The sequence below is a fragment of the Equus przewalskii genome, chromosome 18 (assembly GCF_037783145.1).
Source record: "Equus przewalskii isolate Varuska chromosome 18, EquPr2, whole genome shotgun sequence".
NCBI classification, from domain to species: Eukaryota; Metazoa; Chordata; class Mammalia; order Perissodactyla; family Equidae; genus Equus; species Equus przewalskii.
In genome coordinates, this window is record NC_091848.1 from 58,416,115 (window position 1) to 58,438,905 (window position 22,791).

General features: G+C 37.1%; 2 protein-coding genes across 2 annotated transcripts; both read right to left on the minus strand.

The window, feature by feature from the left end:
* Positions 1-8,127: 8,127 nt before the first annotated feature.
* Positions 8,128-9,063, minus strand: LOC103563389 (olfactory receptor 5H2-like). The gene has a single exon (XM_070582889.1). It carries the CDS (start codon positions 9,055-9,057, stop codon positions 8,128-8,130), a length of 930 nt encoding a protein of 309 aa, XP_070438990.1. The 5' UTR covers positions 9,058-9,063.
* A 10,416-nt stretch (positions 9,064-19,479) lies between these two features.
* Positions 19,480-20,427, minus strand: LOC103563396 (olfactory receptor 5H2-like). Its single transcript, XM_008538741.2, has one exon. It carries the CDS (start codon positions 20,407-20,409, stop codon positions 19,480-19,482), a length of 930 nt encoding a protein of 309 aa, XP_008536963.2. The 5' UTR covers positions 20,410-20,427.
* Positions 20,428-22,791: the final 2,364 nt, after the last annotated feature.

Here is a 22,791-nt window from a genome sequence, read left to right on the forward strand (position 1 = left end):
CTTTTTTTCAAACTTACTTTGGCTGTTCTTGGTTTTTTGCATTTAAATTTAATTCATAATATTGATTTAAATTTTAGTATTAGCTTGGTAATTTCTAGACAGGATCATAATATTTTGGCTGGAATTCCGTTAAACCTATAGATAAATTTGGGAAGAATTAACATTCTAATGATATGGAATGTTTCAATCCATGAACATGGTATAATTTCCACTTATTCAGGTTTCTCTCTATGTCTCACAGCAATGTTTTCTAGTACTCAGAATACAGGTCTTTCACACCTTTTGTTAAATTTATTCCTTAGTAGTTTAGGGTTTTTAGAATATTGTAAATGGTGTTTACTTTTTATTTTATTTTGTGAATCTTTTTTGCTAGAGTGTATAAAAACACAAGTGATATATATAATATCATTTTATACTGCCATCTTACTGAATCAACCTAGTAGTTACAATCTTTATTTCATGGATTCCTTAGAATTATCTAAACCATCATGTCCTCTTTGAAAAGAGAGAATTTTGCTTCTTTTTTTTCTTATGTTTATGCCTTTTGTTTCTTTATGTTGCCTTATTGCAATGACTAGGACCTCCAGTAAAATATTGAATAGAAGTGGTGAGAGTAAATATTCTCATATTTTCCTCAATTTTGAGATAAAGTGTTCAGTATTTCACATTATGTGTAATAGCTGTAGGTTTTATGTTGATGACCTTTATCAAGTTGAAGAAATTGTATTCATTATCTGCTGATTGTTTTTAATCAAGAATAAATGTTAGATTTTGTCACATGCCTTTTTACTTCCATTGAAATAATGATACTTTTTCTTTGCTCTGTTTATGTGATGAATTAAAATGATTGATTTTTAATTATTAAACCAATCTTGCATTTCTGGAATAAAATCACCTTAGTCAGAATATAATATCTTTTCTATATCTTTACTGGATTTGGTAACTTTTGCTAAGTATTTTTTGTCTCTATGTTCAGAGGGATGTTGATCTATACTCTTTAAAAAAATGTATTGGTCCTGTGTTGGTATCAAGATTATGCTGGCCCCATCAAATGAGGTGGGAAGATTTCCATCCTCTTCTATTTACCAAAAGAGTTTTTTGTGGATTGGTATTATGTATTCCCTAAATGTTTGATTAAATTTTCCAGTGGTTTCAGACGGTTTCACTTGAGCCTAGAATTTCCTTTTTAGGAAAAATATGATATTTATTCAATTTATGTAATAGATATGGAGTATTTAGCTTTTCTATTTCTTCTTGTGACAGTTTTGGGAAGCTGTGCTTTTCAAAAAATTTATCCATTAATCTAAGTAGTCTAGTTTTTTTACATAAAGTTGTTCATAATTTTCCTATTCTTTTAATACTATACAACCTGTAGAAACAGTCTCTTTCATTCCTTATGTTGGTGATTTGTATTCAGTCACTACATCTGTTTAATTCTCACTAAAGCTTTATCATGTCTCTAGATAGTTTCAATTAGCCAATTTTTAGTTTTGTCAGTTTTCTCTATGGTTTACCTATTTTAGGTTTTTTTTTTTTTTAAAAAAAAAGGTTCTTCATTTCTTCCTGAAGATCTGTTTCCATCTCAACTCATTTCCCTTCATTTTACAGAAGCTCCTTTATCACAGTGATACTACTGGTAGATTCTCTTAATTTTTACTATATAAAAATACCTTTACTTTTATTTTAATCATGAAGTATATTTGCACCAGATATAGAATTCTCAGTTGATTTATTTTATTTCCTGTCATCACTTTAAAGATGTTCTACTGTCTTTCTTTTGAGCTCCATTGTTTCTTATGAGAAGTCAGTGAACATTTTGTTTTTGTTTTTTGTTGTTTCAGGTTTTTTTTAGTGATCATTTATATCTTAGTTCCATTATAGGCACCATTGTCATAGAATACAACTCAAAGTTTCTCATATCTTCCACATCAGCATATTTTAGTTTTGAGTTACATAATTTTTTGGTTAAATTTTCTAAACAATTTATTAAGATGTCTAATATTGTAATAAATCTTACCTAAATGTTTTTATGTAATAGTCAGTAATAATACAGCAGAAATCATATTAACAACCTCAGGAGAACTAATGGGAGCCACCAATGTCTTCACCAAGAAGAAAAATTTATTTATAATTCCTTATGTATATGATTGAAATGAAACAAGTTTCTATTAAATGTGCCTTTATTGTCATGAAATTTACCAGGATATAATTAAACATACAGAATGTTATTTCCTTTTGCTTATTTTGATATACACTTTTCTGCAATATTATTTTGTGCAAAAAATAAAATGGAAGAATTTACCCAAGTTTCATATCTCACAAGGAGATTCATGTTCATGTAAAACAAATTTCATCTTCCACTGATTAGCTGGGCCAAACATGGAATGAATTAAACCATGGGCTCAAAAACCAAAAAAGATCATTGCATAGGAGTTGTGAAATTGGTGGATTTTAAAAATTTTGCTGAAGAATGACTAGAGATAAAATGTAATAGTGTGGAGTATTTTTCTGTTTAAAAGCACTTTCTCTTGTATTACTTCCTTTAACCTCACAACAGCTCTTGAAGGATACTGTTATTTTCCTCATTTAGCAAATGGAATAAATTCATGTTTAGACTTTCCCCAAATCATACAACTTATTTTATCTATGTAGTCACATTCTAAATATCCTTTTCTTTCTACCATTTTATAAACTTTTAAAAAATTTATACAATAAAAGTCTATTTTAAGCTGCTATAATTTGTTGGTTGACTGACTGCTCTCTGGAGCCTGTGGTACTTATCTGGTGGTGTTAGTCTCAGTCCAGCGGAGGTTCCTGAAGACTGCCTGCTTCCAACAGTACAAATTATAGACTAGTCTAATTCCCATGGGGCAGCTTACAATCCCTTCCTGCTCTAGTTTGTGCTTGAACAATAGGAAGCTTGATTTTCCACTGCAAGTTTTCTTCACTATGAGCTATTCTGTTCTTTTTCAGATATCTCTCTATTTTGTTGAATCAAGGCAGCTGTTTAGATAGCTAAATTTGTAATTTTATATATCTATATATAATCTTTTTGTGATTTATATATATATATGTAATATTATATACATATATATGTACACACACATAAATATTTCTATATTTACACATCCTAACAAGAACTCATTTAGATATTTTTATAGTTTCAATAACAGGAGACCCTTGTAAAGTCTTTTAACATTATAAATTATAGAAATGTATTCTAAGAGAAACTGTCACATTTTGATGCAGGAAACAGAAACTGCTATCCAAATGTCATGGAGAAATCCAGGGAATTAGGTTCTTTTAAAAAAATCACTGGAAAGGCCGGAGGAACAAAAGTTGAGGTTTGACCATTAGGCTTATTTTCAAGATCACTGCTCTATTGTCCCATCGAGAGGTCAGGAAACTGCTGCTATCACCGCCACCCCTGCTGCTGCAGCCCCTGCCTCCTGCTCCAACAAAGCTGGTTACTAGACAGTGGACGTGGAGGGTACCTGCTGCCCCACCCATTCAGGTTGTCCTGAGCCTGCTTAGTCACGCACATTGTGATAGAAAGGAGATATCTTCTCTATTTTGCTCTCCAAATGCTACCTGAGTTTGTTGAATTGAAAGACTCTCACTAATGTATAAGATAATACTTATCAATGAGTCTATATAAAGAATTTTGTGAATTTTGTAGCAACTCACTACAGGAAAATAGAAAGAGAGAGAAAAGAAGGAAGGGAGGTAGGAAAGGAAAATAAAATAAAGAGAAAAGAAAGAAATCAGAAAAGTAGTGTAAGAACTTTACTCCTTTGTGATAAAGCATTGGTCTCTACTAAAAGGTAAATTCTTTGAGGAGGTATCCATCATTTGATTTTTGTCAGTAATCCTTTCTTCAGTGAGGATAATGAGTTTGAGATTCTTTCCTGAAAAACAATTGGCATAATAAACTAAAAACATCCTTACATGCTTTAAAATATCTCCCCAATTTAATTTGTTCCACGAAGAGAGGGGAGTACAGTAGAGTATTTCAAACAAAAAAGGCACACATGAGTAACACAGCCACCTCCATAACTTGTCAGCCTCAACAGATGTTTCTCACGTGCTTTAAAATACTGTGTTTCTGCTGCTGTCAGGTGAAGTGCTCAATAGTGTCATTAACGTCAAGTTGGTTGATAGCAATATAACCACTTCAGTTATTTTTTCTACTTTTTTAATGATATGTTTTTCCCTTCCTTTAACTTACAACATATTTGTCTTTATATTTAAAGTGGGCTTCTTGTAAGCAGTGTGTAGGTGGGCCTTGCTTTTTGGTTCAACCTTACAATCTCGGACATTTTGAAATCTCTAACACTCACTATATACTTAATGAATTTCTTTCTTTTTCTTGAAAAATACATGAAATATCATGATAAGATTGTTGGTTATTTCCATCAAAGTCTTAAGTCTCACTTAGGTGGTACCTCCTTAGAAGGGATAAACATCACATTATTATAGTTAGTGGAACATATTGTATATGAATTTTTTTGAGAATGATGGTGCAATAGTTGACCAGGGGCTGGCCCTGTGGTGTAGGGGTTAAGTTCTGCATGCTCCACTTCAGTGGCTTGGGTTTGTGGGTTAGGATCTTGGGCACAGACCTACACCACTCATCAGCCATGCTGTGGCAGTGACGCACACATAAAGTGGAGGATGATTATCACAGATGTTAGCTCAGAGCTAATCTTCCTCAAGCAAAAATAGAGGAAGTTTGGTTACAGATGTTAGCTCAAGGCTAGTCTTCCTCAGCAAAACAAAAGTTGATCCAGCTTGACAATTCTTTTCTAATGGGAAGATTTCCCATTAACCTCATTGAAATGAAGCAATGGGGTTTTGATTGGCTATCATCACTTCCAATCATGGTTCCCAAGATAAAGTTACACTGTGGCCCACAATTCTTAATCCTTTGAAACAAATGCCCTATTGAAATATGCATCCACCTGCCCAAAACAGGGAAGAAAATGCAATACAGACCATGGAAACTTTTGGAATATTTGCATGCTGATGTTTAGGTAGAAACTCCATTTGACTGGTCTCCAAATATGTTGATATTATAATAATTTTTCTCCACTGATTATTTTAAAACAGTGGCTTTCTTAGTCTGCTCAGCTGCTCTAACAAAATATTATACACTCCGTGGCTTTAACAGCAGACATTTATTTTTTACAGTTCTGGAGGATGGGAAGTTCAAGATCAAGGTGTCAGCAATACAGTACAGGGGAGAGCCCGCTTCCTGGCTTATAGACAGCTGCCTTCTCACTGGGCTTACATGACCTTTCTTGGGTGAGTACTGATATATATAGAGAGAGAGCTCTCCTGTCTCTTCTTCTTCTTGTAAGGGCACTAATCTCATCACTGAGGCCTCACCTTATGATCACATAACCCAATTACTTCCCAAAGGCCCTACTACAAATACCACAACATTAGGGGTTAGGACTTCAATGAATGAATAGGGAAGGGGGAAAAATTCACTCCAAAACAGTGGTCTAATAAATATGATCCCAAACCAACAGTATTAACATTCTTGAATCAGAAGCAAATCAAAATCAAGACTATTGACAGGAGACCGTCTATACACTGAGAACATTATGCAGCAATGGCAACAGAAAAAAATACAGACATATGCAGTAACATGGGTTTTATGGGGAAAAAAGCATAAAAGCAGCTTGGCTATGATCCATTTTTCCCTGTCCTAGGGCTTGAGGAGTATTCCTCAGGGTAACAAAAAGAGGGCAGATGACCTGGTCTGACGTGTGAAATGGACCTCCACAATATCGAATAATTATGTTTTTTGAATGCTTACCTATTTTAAACAAAACATCTTGTAAACCAAACAGACATTTAAACCAAGCATTTGATTGAATAGCTTCTCCCTGATATTCTGTCATGCTCTATCCCAGGAGCCAATCCTAACGACAAGAAGAATAAGAATAATTCACTTAGGTGTGTAATACTTGTGATTGCCATGAAAAACACTTGAGAAGTTGAGGTGGCATGTAGTGGCCATCTCAGGCCCACTAATATCCCGGGATCATTACAAGATTGAAAGAGAGTGATGAACTCTTACTGCATTCAGTGTATTTGTGCTATCAGACTAATTTAATTTTAGAACTATTTCATGAATAATTATTTAAGACATTATGTGTGTAGGCTATTGTGTTAATCACTGCAAAAGATAAAAAGAGACTAGGACAAGTTATTTATAATAATAAAAATACTTGCAGCCCCAAAATAACAATTATACAATGCCAAGTATAGTCTAAGAAGAATAAACTGTAAGTGGTTCAAATGAGTGAGCTCAATGTTTCAGGTGAGCCTTACTATCCCCTTCAAGATAATCTGGAATTGCATCTAGAAGCTGTGACATTGGAGACAGATTTTGAAGAAAGGACACCATTTCTGTGTTTCCTTTCCCTGTGGAGAGACCTGTATTAGCAAAAGCATGTACGTGAGAGGGTAAACAGTGTGCAGGAAGCTTTCTGCAACCCTTTTTGGGTGTAACACAGGGTTCTAACAGGAGAATTGTGGAGGAAGAGACTTCAGAGTTAAACCAAGGTTTTATTTGGAAGGACCTCATATAATGCCAGGGTGAGCAAATCAGGATGAAAAAGAATAGAGACAGAGATAGAGATAGAGACAGAGAGAGAGAGATGTATGGATGGATGGATGGATGGATGGAGATCTAAATGTAGGTATATGTAAATATGTGTATCATATAATCTGGATATACACGTGAACAAATAAACATCTACATGTGTACATATGCTGACCTAGATACTTATACCATGTTTGCACATAATCTAGTAGCAATGACAATCTATTAAAAGCTGTTGAAAAGGAATATTATTTAATCCGAATTCTGTTTATGAAGAATAACCTGGTAGCTCTGTTTAGAAAGTAAGAGTATCAGTGGGGTGTAGGAGATGAGCAACGAGAGTTTTACCAATCACAGAGGTGGGTGGTTTGTAGAGCGAGGGCCTCAGTTGTATCAATAGGAACATGCAAGGACTTTCAGTGTTGAGAGAGGGAGGATGGGGAAGACCTGAGGTCGCTCGCTCGTTACACTCAGGATCTGCAGTGAGATGAAAGATGACACCGAAGCACTGCAAGGCACAAAACACCCAAACTCTTGCTCATTTTCGTGTCTTTCACAGCTACGCACTAGGCACCACAGCATCATATCACCTTAACATTGTTTGACCTTTGGTAATATGCACTCAAAGATCTTATGTAAATCATACATTCCAAAAAAATTTATACATTACTGATTTTAACTCACTAGTTTCAGTTTTTTAAAACTCTTGGAATATTGACCACTTCCTTCCTCTTCCACCATTTCTCTTTTCCTCTCTAAGCCAAATAAACTATTCAATCTCATCTCTTAACTTTTCAAATTAGTGAAGCATTTCAGATTGTCCTACAACAAACAAACACAGCTGGAATGTGCCTTTCGAGGCATCACAGACAGTAAGAGAAAACTCCCCCTTCTCATTACTCAGGACACAGAGTGGGCTAAGAGTATCCTCTTATAATTTGGCCCAATCTTCACTGTCTTTACTCCCTTCTCATTTTTTCACCATTGTTTTCCCATTTCTGTTTATTTCTCTCTGTGTGACATGAGATGAGGAAAATGAAATTCACCATGTCCAAATAAAGTGGACTGGCTAGCAGAATTCATGGAATTTGTGTCTGCTCACTTGAACACAAACCTGCCTCCACTGTGTAGTTAAACGTGATATGAGTCTCCAGGCTGCCCAGTTGTACTCATATCAATGATGTCGTACTTCAGTCCTGTTCAAAGGAACTGCACTATTTTAGCACTTAATCATTTTGTAAAGCTACATTGAAGAAGCTACAATCATTTCATTTATTTTCTGCTTCAATTATTCTAGTATGACATGAGCATTTGCTTAAAATTCTTTGTTTTCTATGAGGGACATATTCAAATATTAGGAATATGTTAGGTACTCCCAACTTAAGTCATTAAAACACTTCGGGAATTATAACTCAAAAACTCTGCACACTAACCAACCAAACAAAGCTGCATCTAATCTGCACAATTCTGTGACTGTTTTAATAAGAAAAGTACAGATATTAGTATGAGATCTAAACATTTCTCTTTAACATTTTGACCAGTGAATCTATGACTTTCTTATTTCTCAGGCTGTAGATAATTGGATTTAACAAAGGAATGATGACAGTGTAAAATAGAGAGTCCATCATATCTTGGTCATCTGCTTGTGCAGATCCAGGGCGCACATACATGAAGAGGAGAGGGCCATAGTATAAAGAGACAGAGAAGAGATGGGCTCCACAGGTGGAGAAGGCTTTCCTGATGCCTTGTACAGACTTCCTTTTTAAGATTGTAAAGAGAACAAGTGTATAAGAGACAAGAACTATCAGGATGGTAAACACCTGTATTGACCCAGAGGAGATAAAAACCATCAGAACATTAACTGAAGGGTCAGTACAGGAAATCTTAAACAATGGCATGATGTCACAATAAAAGTGATGTATTATGTAAGAATTACAGAAGGTTAATCTGAATAAAAAAAGTGTATGAAATGCAGAATGAATAAGGCCACACACAAATGATGAGACTAACAGTTGGATGCATAGTCTATTGGTCATAGTCATTTGATAAATTAAAGGGTTGCATATGGCCACATAGCGATCATATGCCATTGCTGCCAAAAGGAAACATTCTGTGCTTGCACTGAATGAAAAAGAAAAAAATTGCATCATGCATTCAGAGAGAGATATCCTCTTGCTCTTGATAAAGAAGTTGACCAGCATCTTTGGGGTCACTGTGGATGATATCCAAGCATCCGTGAAGGCTAAACTCCCAAGGAATAAGTACATGGGAGTGTGAAGGTGAGGGTCATTGCAGATGAGTGCAATCAGTCCAAGGTTTCCCACAATGGTGATGAGATATATCAGCAAGAACACCAGAAACAGGGGGATTTCCCACTCCTGTTGATGTGTAAGTCCTGTGAGAACAAACTTTGTCAGCAGTGTTGCATTTTTAGTGTCCATGTCTTCGCTGGCTGGCCCCTGAAATGAAATGCAGTAAATGTAAAAGACCATTCACTAATAGTGTATAAAAATAAAATTGGAGGAAAGTGGTTGAAATAAAATCATTCACTAATTAGAATGTCCTTAATTTTATTTACTGCTACTGTAATATATGGAAACTAATTTGGGGAGTTGATGTAATGGAAATTCAGTATTTCCATTGTAAAAATGTGAAGGAATTAACAGATTTATTAAAAAAAGGAAAGACATTCTAAACATGAGCTAAATTTATGTGGATACGTGAGTGTGTTAGGGAAATTCTGTGTCTTGCACATAGATGAGGGTAGAGGAAAATGAAGTCTAAATTATTAGGAAATGAATTGAATGCTGTGTGAAGGATCTTGAACTTTATTCCTAAGGTAATAGGAAAGCACTGAAAACCTTAAGACAAGGAGTGGCATGGTAATATATTCTTTAAATTAAATATTTGGTAGTGTAGAAAATACTCTACAGGGAATGGAAACTAGAGTCAGGGATACTAATTAGGAAGCTGTTACTCTTGTCCTGGTTCCCAAGCCATATTACACATCAGAATTGTCTGGAGGACCTTTTGTACAAAATGTAGATGGTCAGCTATTACTATAGAAATCGACTTAGTGGGACAAGAATAAAGTCTAATAATCTGCATTTCCAAATTGCCCTCCCTTATTCAAAGGCATGTGAAGTTCTTAATCCATGTGTGCTTTGATACTGGGAGTCATGAAGAGGATAAAGAGATAGATCAAAATAAATCAGAAAGTAGAGTCACTAGAACTTGGTATCATATTCAATGTGAAATGGATGATCACTGAAGGTAGAGGAGACCCTTGGTGACTGGTAGGTGGTCATCAAAAATTGAGTTTGAGGATTTAGAGGCATTAGCCAGTTTGTGGAGAAAGCATCCTATTAACATCCAGATGTGATAGCTTAGTAGTATGAGGCTACTAGTGCTTAACAGAAGCCATGACTTAGTAGTCATTTTGGTAGCTGAGGGCATACTTCAGGAGCAGTGACAGCAGCTCCTATCAAGCTAATGTAGGGATTTAATTTTGGCTGTTAACTGACTGTATTGCTTCCTTCTGTTCCTGCTCATTTTTTAGCTCATTCCTCCAATCTCCCCGGAATTTCTGTTAGTCAATTACCATTCAACTAACTGATTTTGTGTTGCAACCAAGTGCCTTAGCTCCAGTCAAAGATACATATGAGAGAGACCAGTAAAGGATACTGAAAAGAAGGACCAGAGGAGCAGGAAGGGGGCTGGGCAGCTGAGTGTTTGGGACTTGGAGACAGAAATGATGCTCCAGGATATAGTGAAGTACAGTGCCGATTGCCAAAATGAATGCTTTGGTAAAACAAGTAATGAGCAAAGATCATTGAGGGTGGGAAAGAACAGATTTTTAGTGTCTTTAGTGAAAGCAGTTTCCATTTTATGATGGAGTTGAGGCCAGAGAACAATGAGAAGTGAATGGGAAACATGGTAGATGACATGAGGAGAATGTATTTCAGTTCTCCAAGAAATGTCGAGAATTGTTGGCATTTGTCCACTGCCTGTAGACATAATTAATTTTTCTTCCTGTAGAACATTTTAAGAAAAGTTTTCAAAAGAGAAGAGAGGAGAGGAAAGCATCAAGAAAAGAAAAGGGACAGGAAAAGTGGAATGGGAAATTTAGGTGGGTGAAAAAAGAAAACAAGGAAGAGAAATGGGAAAAAAGTAACAGAGAAATGGATAGATCAGTGTGGGAAAGACAAGCCAGTGAAGACAGTGGAAGTATCTGAGAAAGGCTGAGGGAAGGAAGGGGAGGCTCAGAGTTTGGGGGTGAATATTTGTCTTAACCATACTTTCATTAAGTTGTCAACTCTGGGAATCCTTTCTTTTTCTTTTAGTCAAAATTCCAAGTCTATTTTCCTATAGACTTTATGTATGAAAGAGATTTTCATTTTAACTTTTACCTTAGAAACTTTGTACTGTTCATAAATATACTTGTACCACCTGAAAGTTCTTTCCATAATTAAACGTTGTATTATCTGTATTATTACTGTCATTAAAACTGTCTTTCTCTAGAAATCCAGCTAGTTTTACTTGACAGCACTTTCTTCTCCACCAGTGTTTGTAGCAAAATAAAACTGAACCAAAGACTGGAACCTAACTCAGGCAATATAAATACCAAATGTGAATAATTGTAGTTGTTAAACGTATTTGTATTTAGAATGTGCTTTCATCCATGTAATCCCAAATCAGTAAATAATCAAAAATTCTCAAATTCAATATATGGGTGGATACTTATTAAGTCCTAAATCTGAAAAGAGCAATGGAGGGAAATTTTCTGTATATTTCCTGCTTTATATGTATTTAAAATACTCAATGAAATTATTGTTGGAAGTGGGTGAATGGATAGAGGAGTTAATATGTAAGTGACTTACCCCAAAAGTTTAACTAGAGAATGTGATTAAGTAAAAAGAATGGATCGTTTAATCAGAATAAGAATTTCTTACATAGGAAACATATGACCTGATGCTTAAATCCAATTTCAATTGTCCAACATTGTAGTTCTTGAAAATGTATCTTAGGAAGTCATTATAGTTGTGTTATAAGTACAATAAATCCTTAAGCGGAACAATTTAGTCTTATAGACATTTTGCTTCTCCAGATTTAGTTACAAAAATAAGTTATACAGATAATTTGTTAACTGTTTTATATTTTTCACCTGACTTTTCTTGCATCTTGGAAATAAATTTAATTTTATTGTAAATTATACGGTATTTTGACATTTTGCATAAAGAATACTGAATGCTACAGAATTCATTTCTCTCTTACCCATATCTTGTAAGAAATTGTGGAGCTCCTTTCAAAGAGTTAGACTTCCTAAAGCAGAAAAGTATACAATAGCACAGGAATGACAATAACATGGGTAGCAACTCTTTTTACGCTGATTCATTTTGGAGATTTCATTTCTCGGCTCAGGAAAATATGGTTTATATTAATTTGCTTTGAATATGAGTAAACCAATTGTACAACTGTGTGCTTTTGCCAGAAGAGGAAGGAGTAAAAAAACTACAATACCCTTGCTAGTGCCCAAGGATTCCCTTTAGGATAAAATTAAGCTGCTCTTCTGGGCATTGTGACTAGAACATGCGGGAGAAGTCCAGGTTGTCCCACAGGGCCTTACTGACTCTGAAATCATAAACCTCAAGTCACTGTAGACAGTGCTAGTTTTCACAATTGAAAGTGCACTTTATGCCGCTATTTTCCACCACAGATGACACTTCTGACGTGTTTATGCAAACTCCAGTTTATCTATAAATTTTGATACTCTGAGTGCTTTCATTAGTATGGTCTTGTCTGAGCTAATCATACATGATTTTAATGAGGCCGGAGTTCGAGATTCCCAATGCTAAGAAAGTTGTCCTCCTCATGCAAACTGCAGCTCACATTCAGATATGGACCTAACTCCCCCCTTTACACTGCAATCTGATGAGAACATCTTACTAGGCAAAGCTCAGGAAGGATCAAAGGAAAAATGAGCAAAGGAGCACAGTGGGAGGGGGCCTAGATCAGGGCATCCTAAACTTTCAGGCCTTGAATCTCCAGGAGATCTTTAGAAAATGCAGATTCTGTTTCAGAGGCTTGGGTGGGGCCGGAGCGTCTTCATTTTTAACAAAGTGATGCCTGTGGACACATGCCATCCACAGGGCCTTCTTCATTGAAGGGCCTAGGTTATCAGAGCTAGATCACTGGAAGAGCTCAACCTGGGAAATGTAGCTACAATACCAAGAGAGGAGCAGGAGGAGCCAGATGGGGCCAGGGACGCCAGCCTGGGGGGGATCACATGGGGTCTGGAGGCCAGGTAGGGTCTTTGTTCTTGACTCAAATGAAAGGAAAACTATTGAGAGACTATGCACATGCTGTTAAGGTGTTCATATTTGCCTTTAAGCATTAACAGAGAGTTGACAGGGAATGCTAATTCAGAAAATATTGACTTTATATGTATGAAAATAGTGTAATATGGAAATAGTGATATTTGGTTTGGTGGATGAAAACTAGAAATCTACTTGGAACTTGTATGGCAGCTGAGGGAAATATTTTTGGTAGACTCTTTAATCAATTTTATTGTGTCCTTAGAATTTTGCTAGTGAAAGTCAAAAAAGAGGAGGAAAAAAACAACATAGATAAAAGAGAAGTCACTGTGAAACCTCAGCAGATGAGTGGAGTAAGTGGTATTATGTGCAGAAGTAGCTTCATTGTAACCAAACAACTTAAATTTACTGCCCCCTTCAAATTTGGGTCATTATCTCCAAACTCATTTTGTTTCCTATCTGTGAGTCCAGAGGTCGGCATTGCTGCTTCCAGTATGAGCAGTCTTTTCAATTTTAGTCATTTTAATAGATGGGTCATGATGTCTCATTGTCATCGTCATTTGCACTTCAAAATGATTAATTGTAATAAGCAAATTTTTGTATCTTTGACATCTATATATCTTATTTAGTGAGGTTTCTGTTCAAATCTATTCCCCATTTTTTAATTGTTATGTAATTTCTTATTAATGAGTTTTGAGGATTCTCCATATATCCTGGATACAAGGCTTTCATCAGATATATGATTTGCAAATATTTTCAGAAAGATCTTGATCTTCCTTCCATCCCACAAGATATCACACTCATCCATTATACTGCGTGGACCTAGTGAGCAAGAAACAGCAACTACCAAAGAGGTATTAGTAGACATTTGCATACCAGAATGTGTGAAATAAATCGAGGAAAATTCAGGGCCCATTGATCTCGGTGAAATTTCTAGAGGTTCAGTTGTGTGAGTCATGTGGAGATATCCCTTCTAAGGTAAAGGACAAGTTGTTGCATCTGGACCCTCCTTCAACCAAAAAAGAGGCACAAAACCTTGTGACTCCTGTGGTTTGTGGAAGCAGCATCATCCTCATTTGGGTGTACTACTCCAGCTCATTTAATGAGCTGCAGAAAACCTGCTAGTTTTGAATGCGGCCCAAAACAGGAGGATTTGCAAATGCATAGGCTGCTGTGCAAGCTGCTCTGCCCCTTGGGCCATATGATCTAGCAGAAACAAGGAGGCTTGAAGTAGTAGTGGCTGATAGGGATGCTGTTTGGAGCCTTTGGCAGATATCTATAGGTAATGATAGTGCAGACACTTAGGTTCACTGCAAGCCCTGCCTTCCAGTGCCAATAACTGCTCTACATTTGAGAAACAGCTGTTGGCCTGCTACTGGACCATAGTAAAGACTGAATGCTTAACCACAGCCACCAATTTCCCATTGGACCAGAGGTGCCTTTCATGAATCGGGTGTTATCTGACCCACCAATCCCTGAAGTTGAGAGTGCATAGCCTCACCATCGTCAAATGGAAGTGGTATATATATGATCTACCCTGAGCAGGCCCTGAGGCACCAGCAAGTTACATGAAGAAGTGGCCCAAATGCCCATGGTCCCCATGTTTGCTCCACTGGCTTCTCTATCCCAGCCTGCACTTATGGCCTTGTGAAGGGTTGTCTATAATCAGTGTACAGAGGAAGAGAGGACTCCAGCTTGGTTTACCAATGGTTCTGCAAGTTATGGAGAGACCACGTGAAAGTAGATAACTACAGCACTACTACCACACTCTGGGACATCCCTGAAGGACAGTGGTGAAGGAAATCCTCAAACTGGGCAGAACTTAGAGCCGTGCACATGATTGTTCACTTGCCTAAAAAAATATATGACCAGATTTGTGATTATATACTGATTCTTGGGCTTTGGACAATAAATTAGCAGGAAGGTCTGGGACTTTGAAGCAATAATACTGGAAATTTGATGACAAGGAAATTTTTAGGATAGGTATGTGGATAGATCCCTCTAAACGGGCAAAAAATGTGAAGATATTTGTTTCCCACGTGTATGTTCACCACGTGACCTCAGCAGTGGAGGATTTTAACAATCAAGTGGATAGGATGACCCAAATATGAAATCACGTCAACCTCTTTCTCCAGCCACCCTTGACATCGCCAAATGGGCTCATGAAGAAAGGAGCTATGGAGGCAGGAATGGAGGTCATGCCTGGGTTCAGCAACCTAGACTTTCACTCTCATTGTCCAACTTGGCTAAGACCTTTGCTGAATGCCTTATCTACCAGCAACAGAGACCAACACTGACTCCTCAGTACGGCACCAATCATCAGGGTTCTCAGCCAGCTACCTGGTGGCAGTTTGATTACATTGGACAGACTCCAGTGTAATGGAAGGAACAGTGTTTGTTCTTACTAGAATGGACACTTATTCTGGATATTGATTTGCAATCCTGCATGCAATACTCCTGCCAAAACTCTATCCATGTTCTTACAGAATTCTTTGTCCACTGTCATGGTACGCCACACAGCATTGCTTCCAATCAAGGAACTTGCTTCATAGCAAATTAAGTGCATCAATGGCTCCATGATTATAAAGTTCACTTGTCTTACCATTTTTCCCATGATACTGATACAGGTAGTTTGATGGAACGATGGAACAGTCTTCTGAAACTCAGTCACAGCACCACCTAGATGGCATTACCATGCAGGGCAAGGCAAGGTTCTCCAGAAGGCTGTATATTTTCTAACTCTGTGTCCAATACCTAGTATTGAATCACCACGTAAAGAAGAAAGTTACTGTGCTGGCTGGTGTGACTGATCCTGACTCTCAGGGAGAACTTGGATTACTCCTACACAATGGAGATAAGAACAAGTATGTCTGAAATTCAGATCACTTAGGATGTCTCAGTAATACCATTCCTTGTCATTAAGGTGAATGGAAACCTCAACAAACCAATCTAGGAAAGATTTCTAATGGCCTAGACACTTTCAGGAATGAAAGTAAAGAAAAATGACCAGGTAAACAAAACATAACAACTTAGGTACTTGCTGAAGGCAAAGGGAATATGGAATTGATGGCTGAAGGAGATAGATATAAATACAAGTTACAACCACATGCCCAGTTACAGAAATGAGGGCTGTAATTGTCATGATTATGTTGCTCCTCTGTTTGAAAGGGTAGGTTTCATTTGTGTGCGTGTACATATGTACACGTGTTTGTATATATGTATATTTATATGTATACATAATGCATAGCAAATATTTTTTTCTTTCTACTCTTATTCTCTTACCATGTAACATAAAATGTATTGACTTTATATTATAGTAATTAAGTATTGCTAATTTGACATCATAGTATTTAATTTTCCAGATATCAAGGAGAAGAGTAAACATCACTCAAGTGTTCTGGCTTCTGCTCTGTCAAAGGAGTCAGTGTATTTTCTGTTGTATACAGTATAGTTGTATCATGTTAGATGGAATTACAACCTCTTTATTGTCTTATTTTGAGTTTAAGTATGGTTTAAGGAATTCTGTGTAGGTTCCACATTGATAACTGGTTGACTTGTGATGGTTCATTTTGTCTGTCAACCTGACTCGACTATGGGTTGTCCAGATATCTGTTAATCATTACTTCTGGTTGTGTTTTGAGGGTGTTCTGGAAAATATTAGTATTAAATTAGTAGACTTAGTAAAGTAGTTGGTCCTCCCTAAGGCTGGTGAGCATCATTTAATCCGTTGAAGGCCTGAATGGATCAAAAAGGCAGAGGAGGTTGAATTTGCTCTCTGCCTGACTGGTTGATCTGTGACATTGATCTTCTCCTGCCTTGGGCTCTTGTGGTTCTTAGGCCTTCAGAATTGATGGACTGTATACTATCAGCTCTCCTATTCTCAGGCCTTAGAACTACCCCATGGTCTTTCCTGGGTCTCTACTGTGAAGACAGTAGATCATAGGATTACTCATTATCCATAATCATGTGAGTCAATAACTTATAATAAATGTCTTTTGATATAGATAAGATGTAGATAAAGATTGATATAGATTTAACTATACATTTGTATTTATATATATCATATTGGTTCTGTACTCTAGACAGCCTTGACTAATACAAACACTAGCCGTGTATTTGGTGAACTTCATTCTTCATCTTGAAAAACAGAGGGAAGTATCATGATGCAACTGTTAGCTATTGACCTCAGATAAGTCTAACTTAGAAGGTGCCTTCTCAGAAGACCTATCATCATATTATGACAGCATGAGTGTTATCTTGTATATGAAACTTCTTTGAGAACGATGGTCCAAAAGTTGATGTGCCTTGACATTCAAATTTTCTAATGAACAGATGTTCCTCTCATTCACTTTATTGACATAAGGCAATGGGGCTTAATTGGCTATCATCACTATCAATCATGAAATAATTCAATCAAATAATTATTCACTTTAGGTGTATAATACTTGTGATTGTCATGAAATAAACTTAAGAAGATGAGCTGGCAGGGAGCAGCCATCTCAGGTACAATAATCTGGCAGGGCTCATTACAGATAAAAAAGAGTGATGCACTCTTACTGAAAAAGATAAAAAGTGTACTAAGACTTCTAAGTTGTAATCTAAATAAGTCTGTTGCCAAAAATAGGTATTACACAAGGCTGTTTATGTCATAAAAGTTTCAGCTGAAGGAGCATTCCTGTCCTCTCCGAGGTAATCTAGAAATGCATCATGAAAGCCGTAATATTTGAGATAGACCTTGAAGAAAGCATAGCATTTCAACTGTAAAACAAGATAGGATATTTGGGGGGGGGGGTGCATTTTGAGGAGAGACCTATATTAACAAAAGCATGTACCTGAGAGGGGGGTATGTCCAGAAGGCTTCCAGTAACTCATTGGGTATAACACAGGGTCCATTAGGAGAATTATAGAGGAAGAGACTTCAAAGTTTATCCAAGTTTTTATTGGAAAGGACTTAAAAATAATGCCAGGTGGCAAATGCAGAGTGAGGTATGTGAGGAATATGATTTAATCAGAGTTCTCTTTATGAAGAATAATCTGGCAGCAATGTTTGGGAAGTAAGAGAGCGTCTGCAAGATGTAGGACATAAGTTACTAAAGTTTTGCAGTTCACGGAAGCTATTAGTTCTCAGGTGAGGACCTGAGTAGTATCAGCAGGAATGTGTGTGGAAACAGTGATGATGGAGAAGGGCAAGAGTGGACCTGAAGGTGGTCACTCATTATATTAAGAGTATGGAGTGAGATGAAAGCTAACGAATAAGGACTTTTGAGGCACAGAACACCCAAATTCTTGCTCATTTTCATATCTTCCCCAGAAAGCCACTGTGCACTATGACATCATATCCTCTTAACATTATTTAATTTTTTTTTGAGTAAGATTAGCCCTGAGCTAACTACTGCCAATCTTCCTCTTTTTGCTGAGGAAGACTGACTCTGAGCTAACATCCATGCCCATCTTCCTCTATTTTATATGTGGGACGCCTACAACAGCGTGGCTTTTGCCAAGCAGTGCCATGTCCGCACCTGGAATCCAAACCAGCGAAGCCCAGGCCACTGAGAAGCAGAACGTGCGAACTTAACCGCTGCGCCACTGGGCCAGCCTCAACATTATTTGAACTTTAGTAGCATGCACTCGAAGCCTCTCATTGTCAATAACACATTCACATACCCTTTATAATTTACTAATTTCTTTATCTTTTAGTTTCCTTTTTTTTTAATTCTGGCAATATTGAGATCATTTCCTTCCTGTCCTACCACTTCTTTTTCCTCCTCTGCCCATCCCTATTAAATTCTGCAATCTTATCTCTTAGCTCTGAATTATGAATCACTTCTGATTATCCTACAAAATATAAACAGCTGGAAAGTAAATTTCAAGGCATCATAGACACTGTAAGACAACTCCTCCTTCTTATTACTCATGGAGACAGAGTGGGCTAAGAGCATCCTCTTACAGTTTGGCACAAACTTCACTATCTTAACTCTCTTCACATTTTTTTCTTCAGAGGTTTTCCCATTTCTTTGTATTTCATTCTGTGATCTGTGAGTTGAATCCACACAGGTGAAATTCACCATTTGCCAAATAAAGTATAATGAAAGACCTTTGATGGCTAGCAGGATTCCTGGGATTTCTCCCTGTTCACTCACAAACAAAACTACCTCCACTGTTGAGTTAATGTGATATGAGTCTCCAGACTGCCCAACTGTATTAATATCAAAGATGTTGTAATCGAGCCCTGTAAAGGAACTACATTATTTTAGTGATTAATGCATTCATGAAGCCACATTGGAAACATGCATGCATATAAAATATTTAATTTTTTTCCTCTTTAATTATTTTAGTATGACATGAACACCTGATTAAAATTTTTTCAATGTTTTTGAATATCATATACACATAAATAAAGATTTTTTTAGGTACTAACAACTTAAATCATTAAAAAACTAGGGCAATTATAACTGCAAAATCTTTGCACACTAACCCAAACAGAGCCACATCTCATCTGCAAATTGTGTGACCATTTTAATAAAAAGCGAACAGATATTAGTATGAGATCTAACCATTTCTCTTTAGCATTTTTGCCAGTGAATCTATGACTTTCTTATTTCTCAGGCTGTAGATAATTGGATTTAACAAAGGAATGAAGACATTGTAAAATAGAGAGTCCGCCATATCTTGGTCATCTGCTTGTGCAGATCCAGGGCGCAGATACATGAAGAGAAGAGGGCCATAGTATAAAGAGACAGAGAAGAGATGGGCTCCACAGGTGGAGAAGGCTTTCCTGATGCCTTGTACAGACTTCCTTTTTAAGATTGTAAAGAGAACAAGTGTATAAGAGACAAGAACAGTCAGAATGGTGAACACTTGTATTGATCCAGAGAAAATAAATACCATCAGAACATTAATTGAAGAGTCAGTACAGGAAATTCTACATAATGGCATAATATCACAGTAAAAGTGATGTATTATGTTATATTTACAGAAGGTTAATCTAAATAAAAAACCTATATGGATAAAGGCATGAAGAAAGCCACCTAAAAATGATAAAACTAAAAGCCTGAGGCATAGTCTACTGGTCATAATCACCGGATAAAGCAATGGTTTGCATATGGCCACAAAGCGATCATATGCCATTGTTGCCAAGAGAAAACATTCTGTGGTTACACTGACTGCAAAGGAAAAAAATTGTATCCTGCATTCAGAGAGAGAGATTATCTTATGCACGGCAAAGAAGTTGACCAGCATCTTGGGGGTCACTGTGGATGATATCCAAGCGTCCACAAAAGCCAAACTCCCAAGGAAGAAGTACATAGGGATGTGAAGTTGAGGGTCATTCCATATGAGAACAATCAGAACAAGGTTCCCCACGATGGTGATGAAATATACAAGCAAGAACACCAGGAACAGGGGGATGTGCCACTCTGGTTGATGTGTAAGTCCTGTGAGAATAAACTCTGTCAGCAACGTTGCGTTTTCCCTTTCCATGTCCTCACTAGGTGTTGCCTGAAATGAAATGGAGTAAATGAAAAAAATCTATCACTGAAGATTTATAATCTGAAAATACAAGGAGGAGAGTTGAAATAAGATTATACACATCAGAATTTCCCCTTAATTTTGTTTATTACCTCTACAATAGATGAACCTATTTTGGGGGAATTGAACAAATGGAAATAATTCAATAATTTCAGTTCAAGAAATGTTCAGCAATGAACATAGTTAGAAAAAAGAAATACCTTCTAAGTATTATGAAATTTGGGGGGATATCATGGAATGTGACAGGGAAATTCTGTGTGTAGAACATGGATGTCAGGTCAAGGGAAAAGCAGTTTAAAAGGCCCAGGTAATGAAATGAATACAATGGCATATGAAGGTCCTGGAATTTATTCCTCTGCCAATAAACAAGTACTGAAAACTTGAGAGATGTGGACTGCTGTAAGGTATTTTTTAAAATAAATACATGGCAGTGTAGAAAGTAGGCTGCTGGTGGGGAAACTGGACTCAGGGATACTAGTCAGGAAGCCAATAGTGTCGCCCCATGGTTCCCAAGCTGGACTACATATCAGAGTGTCCGAGAAATTTTTTGTGCAAAATATAGATTGTGAGGTATCACTGCAGAAAATGATTCAGTGGATCGAGAATGGGGTCTAATATCTGAATTTACAAACGTTCTCCAAGTGATTCAAACGCATGTCAACCACCTCGTCAATGAGTGATATGACATTGGGAATGATGAGGAGGAATGAGACAGAGATGCAAGGAATTCAGAATGTAGAATCATTGGCCCTTGGTGACATATTAGATGGGAAGTGGGTTGTCAGTGAAGGTGAGAACATTCACTTGGTCACCAGTAGATGGTCTTCAACAATTGAGATTGAGAACTCAGATGCAGTGGCCAGTTTGTGGAGAAAGTGTCCTCTGAACATCCCAGTGAGATAGCTTAGACACATGAGTCTACCAGAGTTTAATAGAAATAATGTCTTCGAGTCACTGGGCTAGCAGAATTTATATTTATGGATGACCTATCCATTGGAGAATGTACATAAAGTATAGAGAAAAGCATGGAAGTAAACTTGAGGAAATTCATCAAAGAGGTTATAAAGTGAATACACAGGTTTTATTAGATGGCCAACATCTCATCCCCTTTTCTACTACATTGTCTTGGTGGCTGGCAGAGATTACCACCAGTCAAGAATCAAAAGAGCCAGAACTGACTTTCCCATCCCCCTCTGTGCCTGGAGTGAGGGGACTTGACCTAGATATGGCAAATCAAACCTACATAAATTACATTTGGAAAATGGGGGGGGGGGGAGGTACAAGGACATAGAGAATATTGGTTGCAAAGGCAGCAATAGGAAGAGTGCAGCAAATGCATCCTGCACCCACAAAGATGGCACTGTCAGTGTGAGCTGCTTTCCAGGTTCAGCAGCAGTGACAGCAGCTCTCATTGAGTTAGTGCTGGGACACAATTTGGGCTGTTATTTGGCCTCTTTGCTTCCTTCTCTTCTGCCCATTTTTTCAGCTGATTCCTCCAATCTTTCTTGCATTTCCATGTTAGAGCAAATTTCCTTTCAATTGAGTCATTTTTTTGTTGCAACCAAGATGCCTGGCTCTTGAAAAGACTAGGGAGAGACCAGATAAGGATACTGGGCAGAGTGATCAGAGAAACAGGAAGAAGACTGGACAGCTGAGTGTTGTGAACTTACAGAGAAAGATGCTCAAGAAGAAAAAAGGGAATATACGTCAAATGCCAAAATAAATGCTCTAGTAAGACAAAGAGTGACCAGAGTTCACTGAGTGTGAACATTAAGAGATTGGTGGTGGCTTTAGTGAGAGCACTTTCCATTTTGTGATAGAGTTGAGGCCAGAGCATGATGGGAACTGAAAGGAAAACCAGTAAGCGGAATGATACAGAGAACTTCAAGAAATGTGAAGGACAGTTGGCATTTCTCTACTTCTCCTAGACACCTGGAGGGGTTTTTTCCTCTGATACATTTTTAGTAAAAGTTTTCAAAGGAGAGGAGAAGAAAATGAGGCATGGAGAGGAGAGAGGGAACAGGAGAAGTGGGAAGGAAATATGTAAGAAAATAATGTGGAGGTGAGTAAAGATGGAAAATAACAGAGGGAGATGGTGAGTGTAGGAAAAACCAGGAAGAGGGAGAGAAAGGCTAATGAAAGGGTAATGAAAGTCCGTAATTCCAGTTGTCAAGTAGATTTTTATCTGGAAAGGCCTTATTTCCCTGCAATCCCAATAACTAAATAATTGAAAACTCTCAAATTGACTTTCCGTGTTTGTAGTTATTAAATCATAATGCTGGAAAGCATAGTGGAGGGATATTTTGTACACATTTCCTGATATATATCTATATA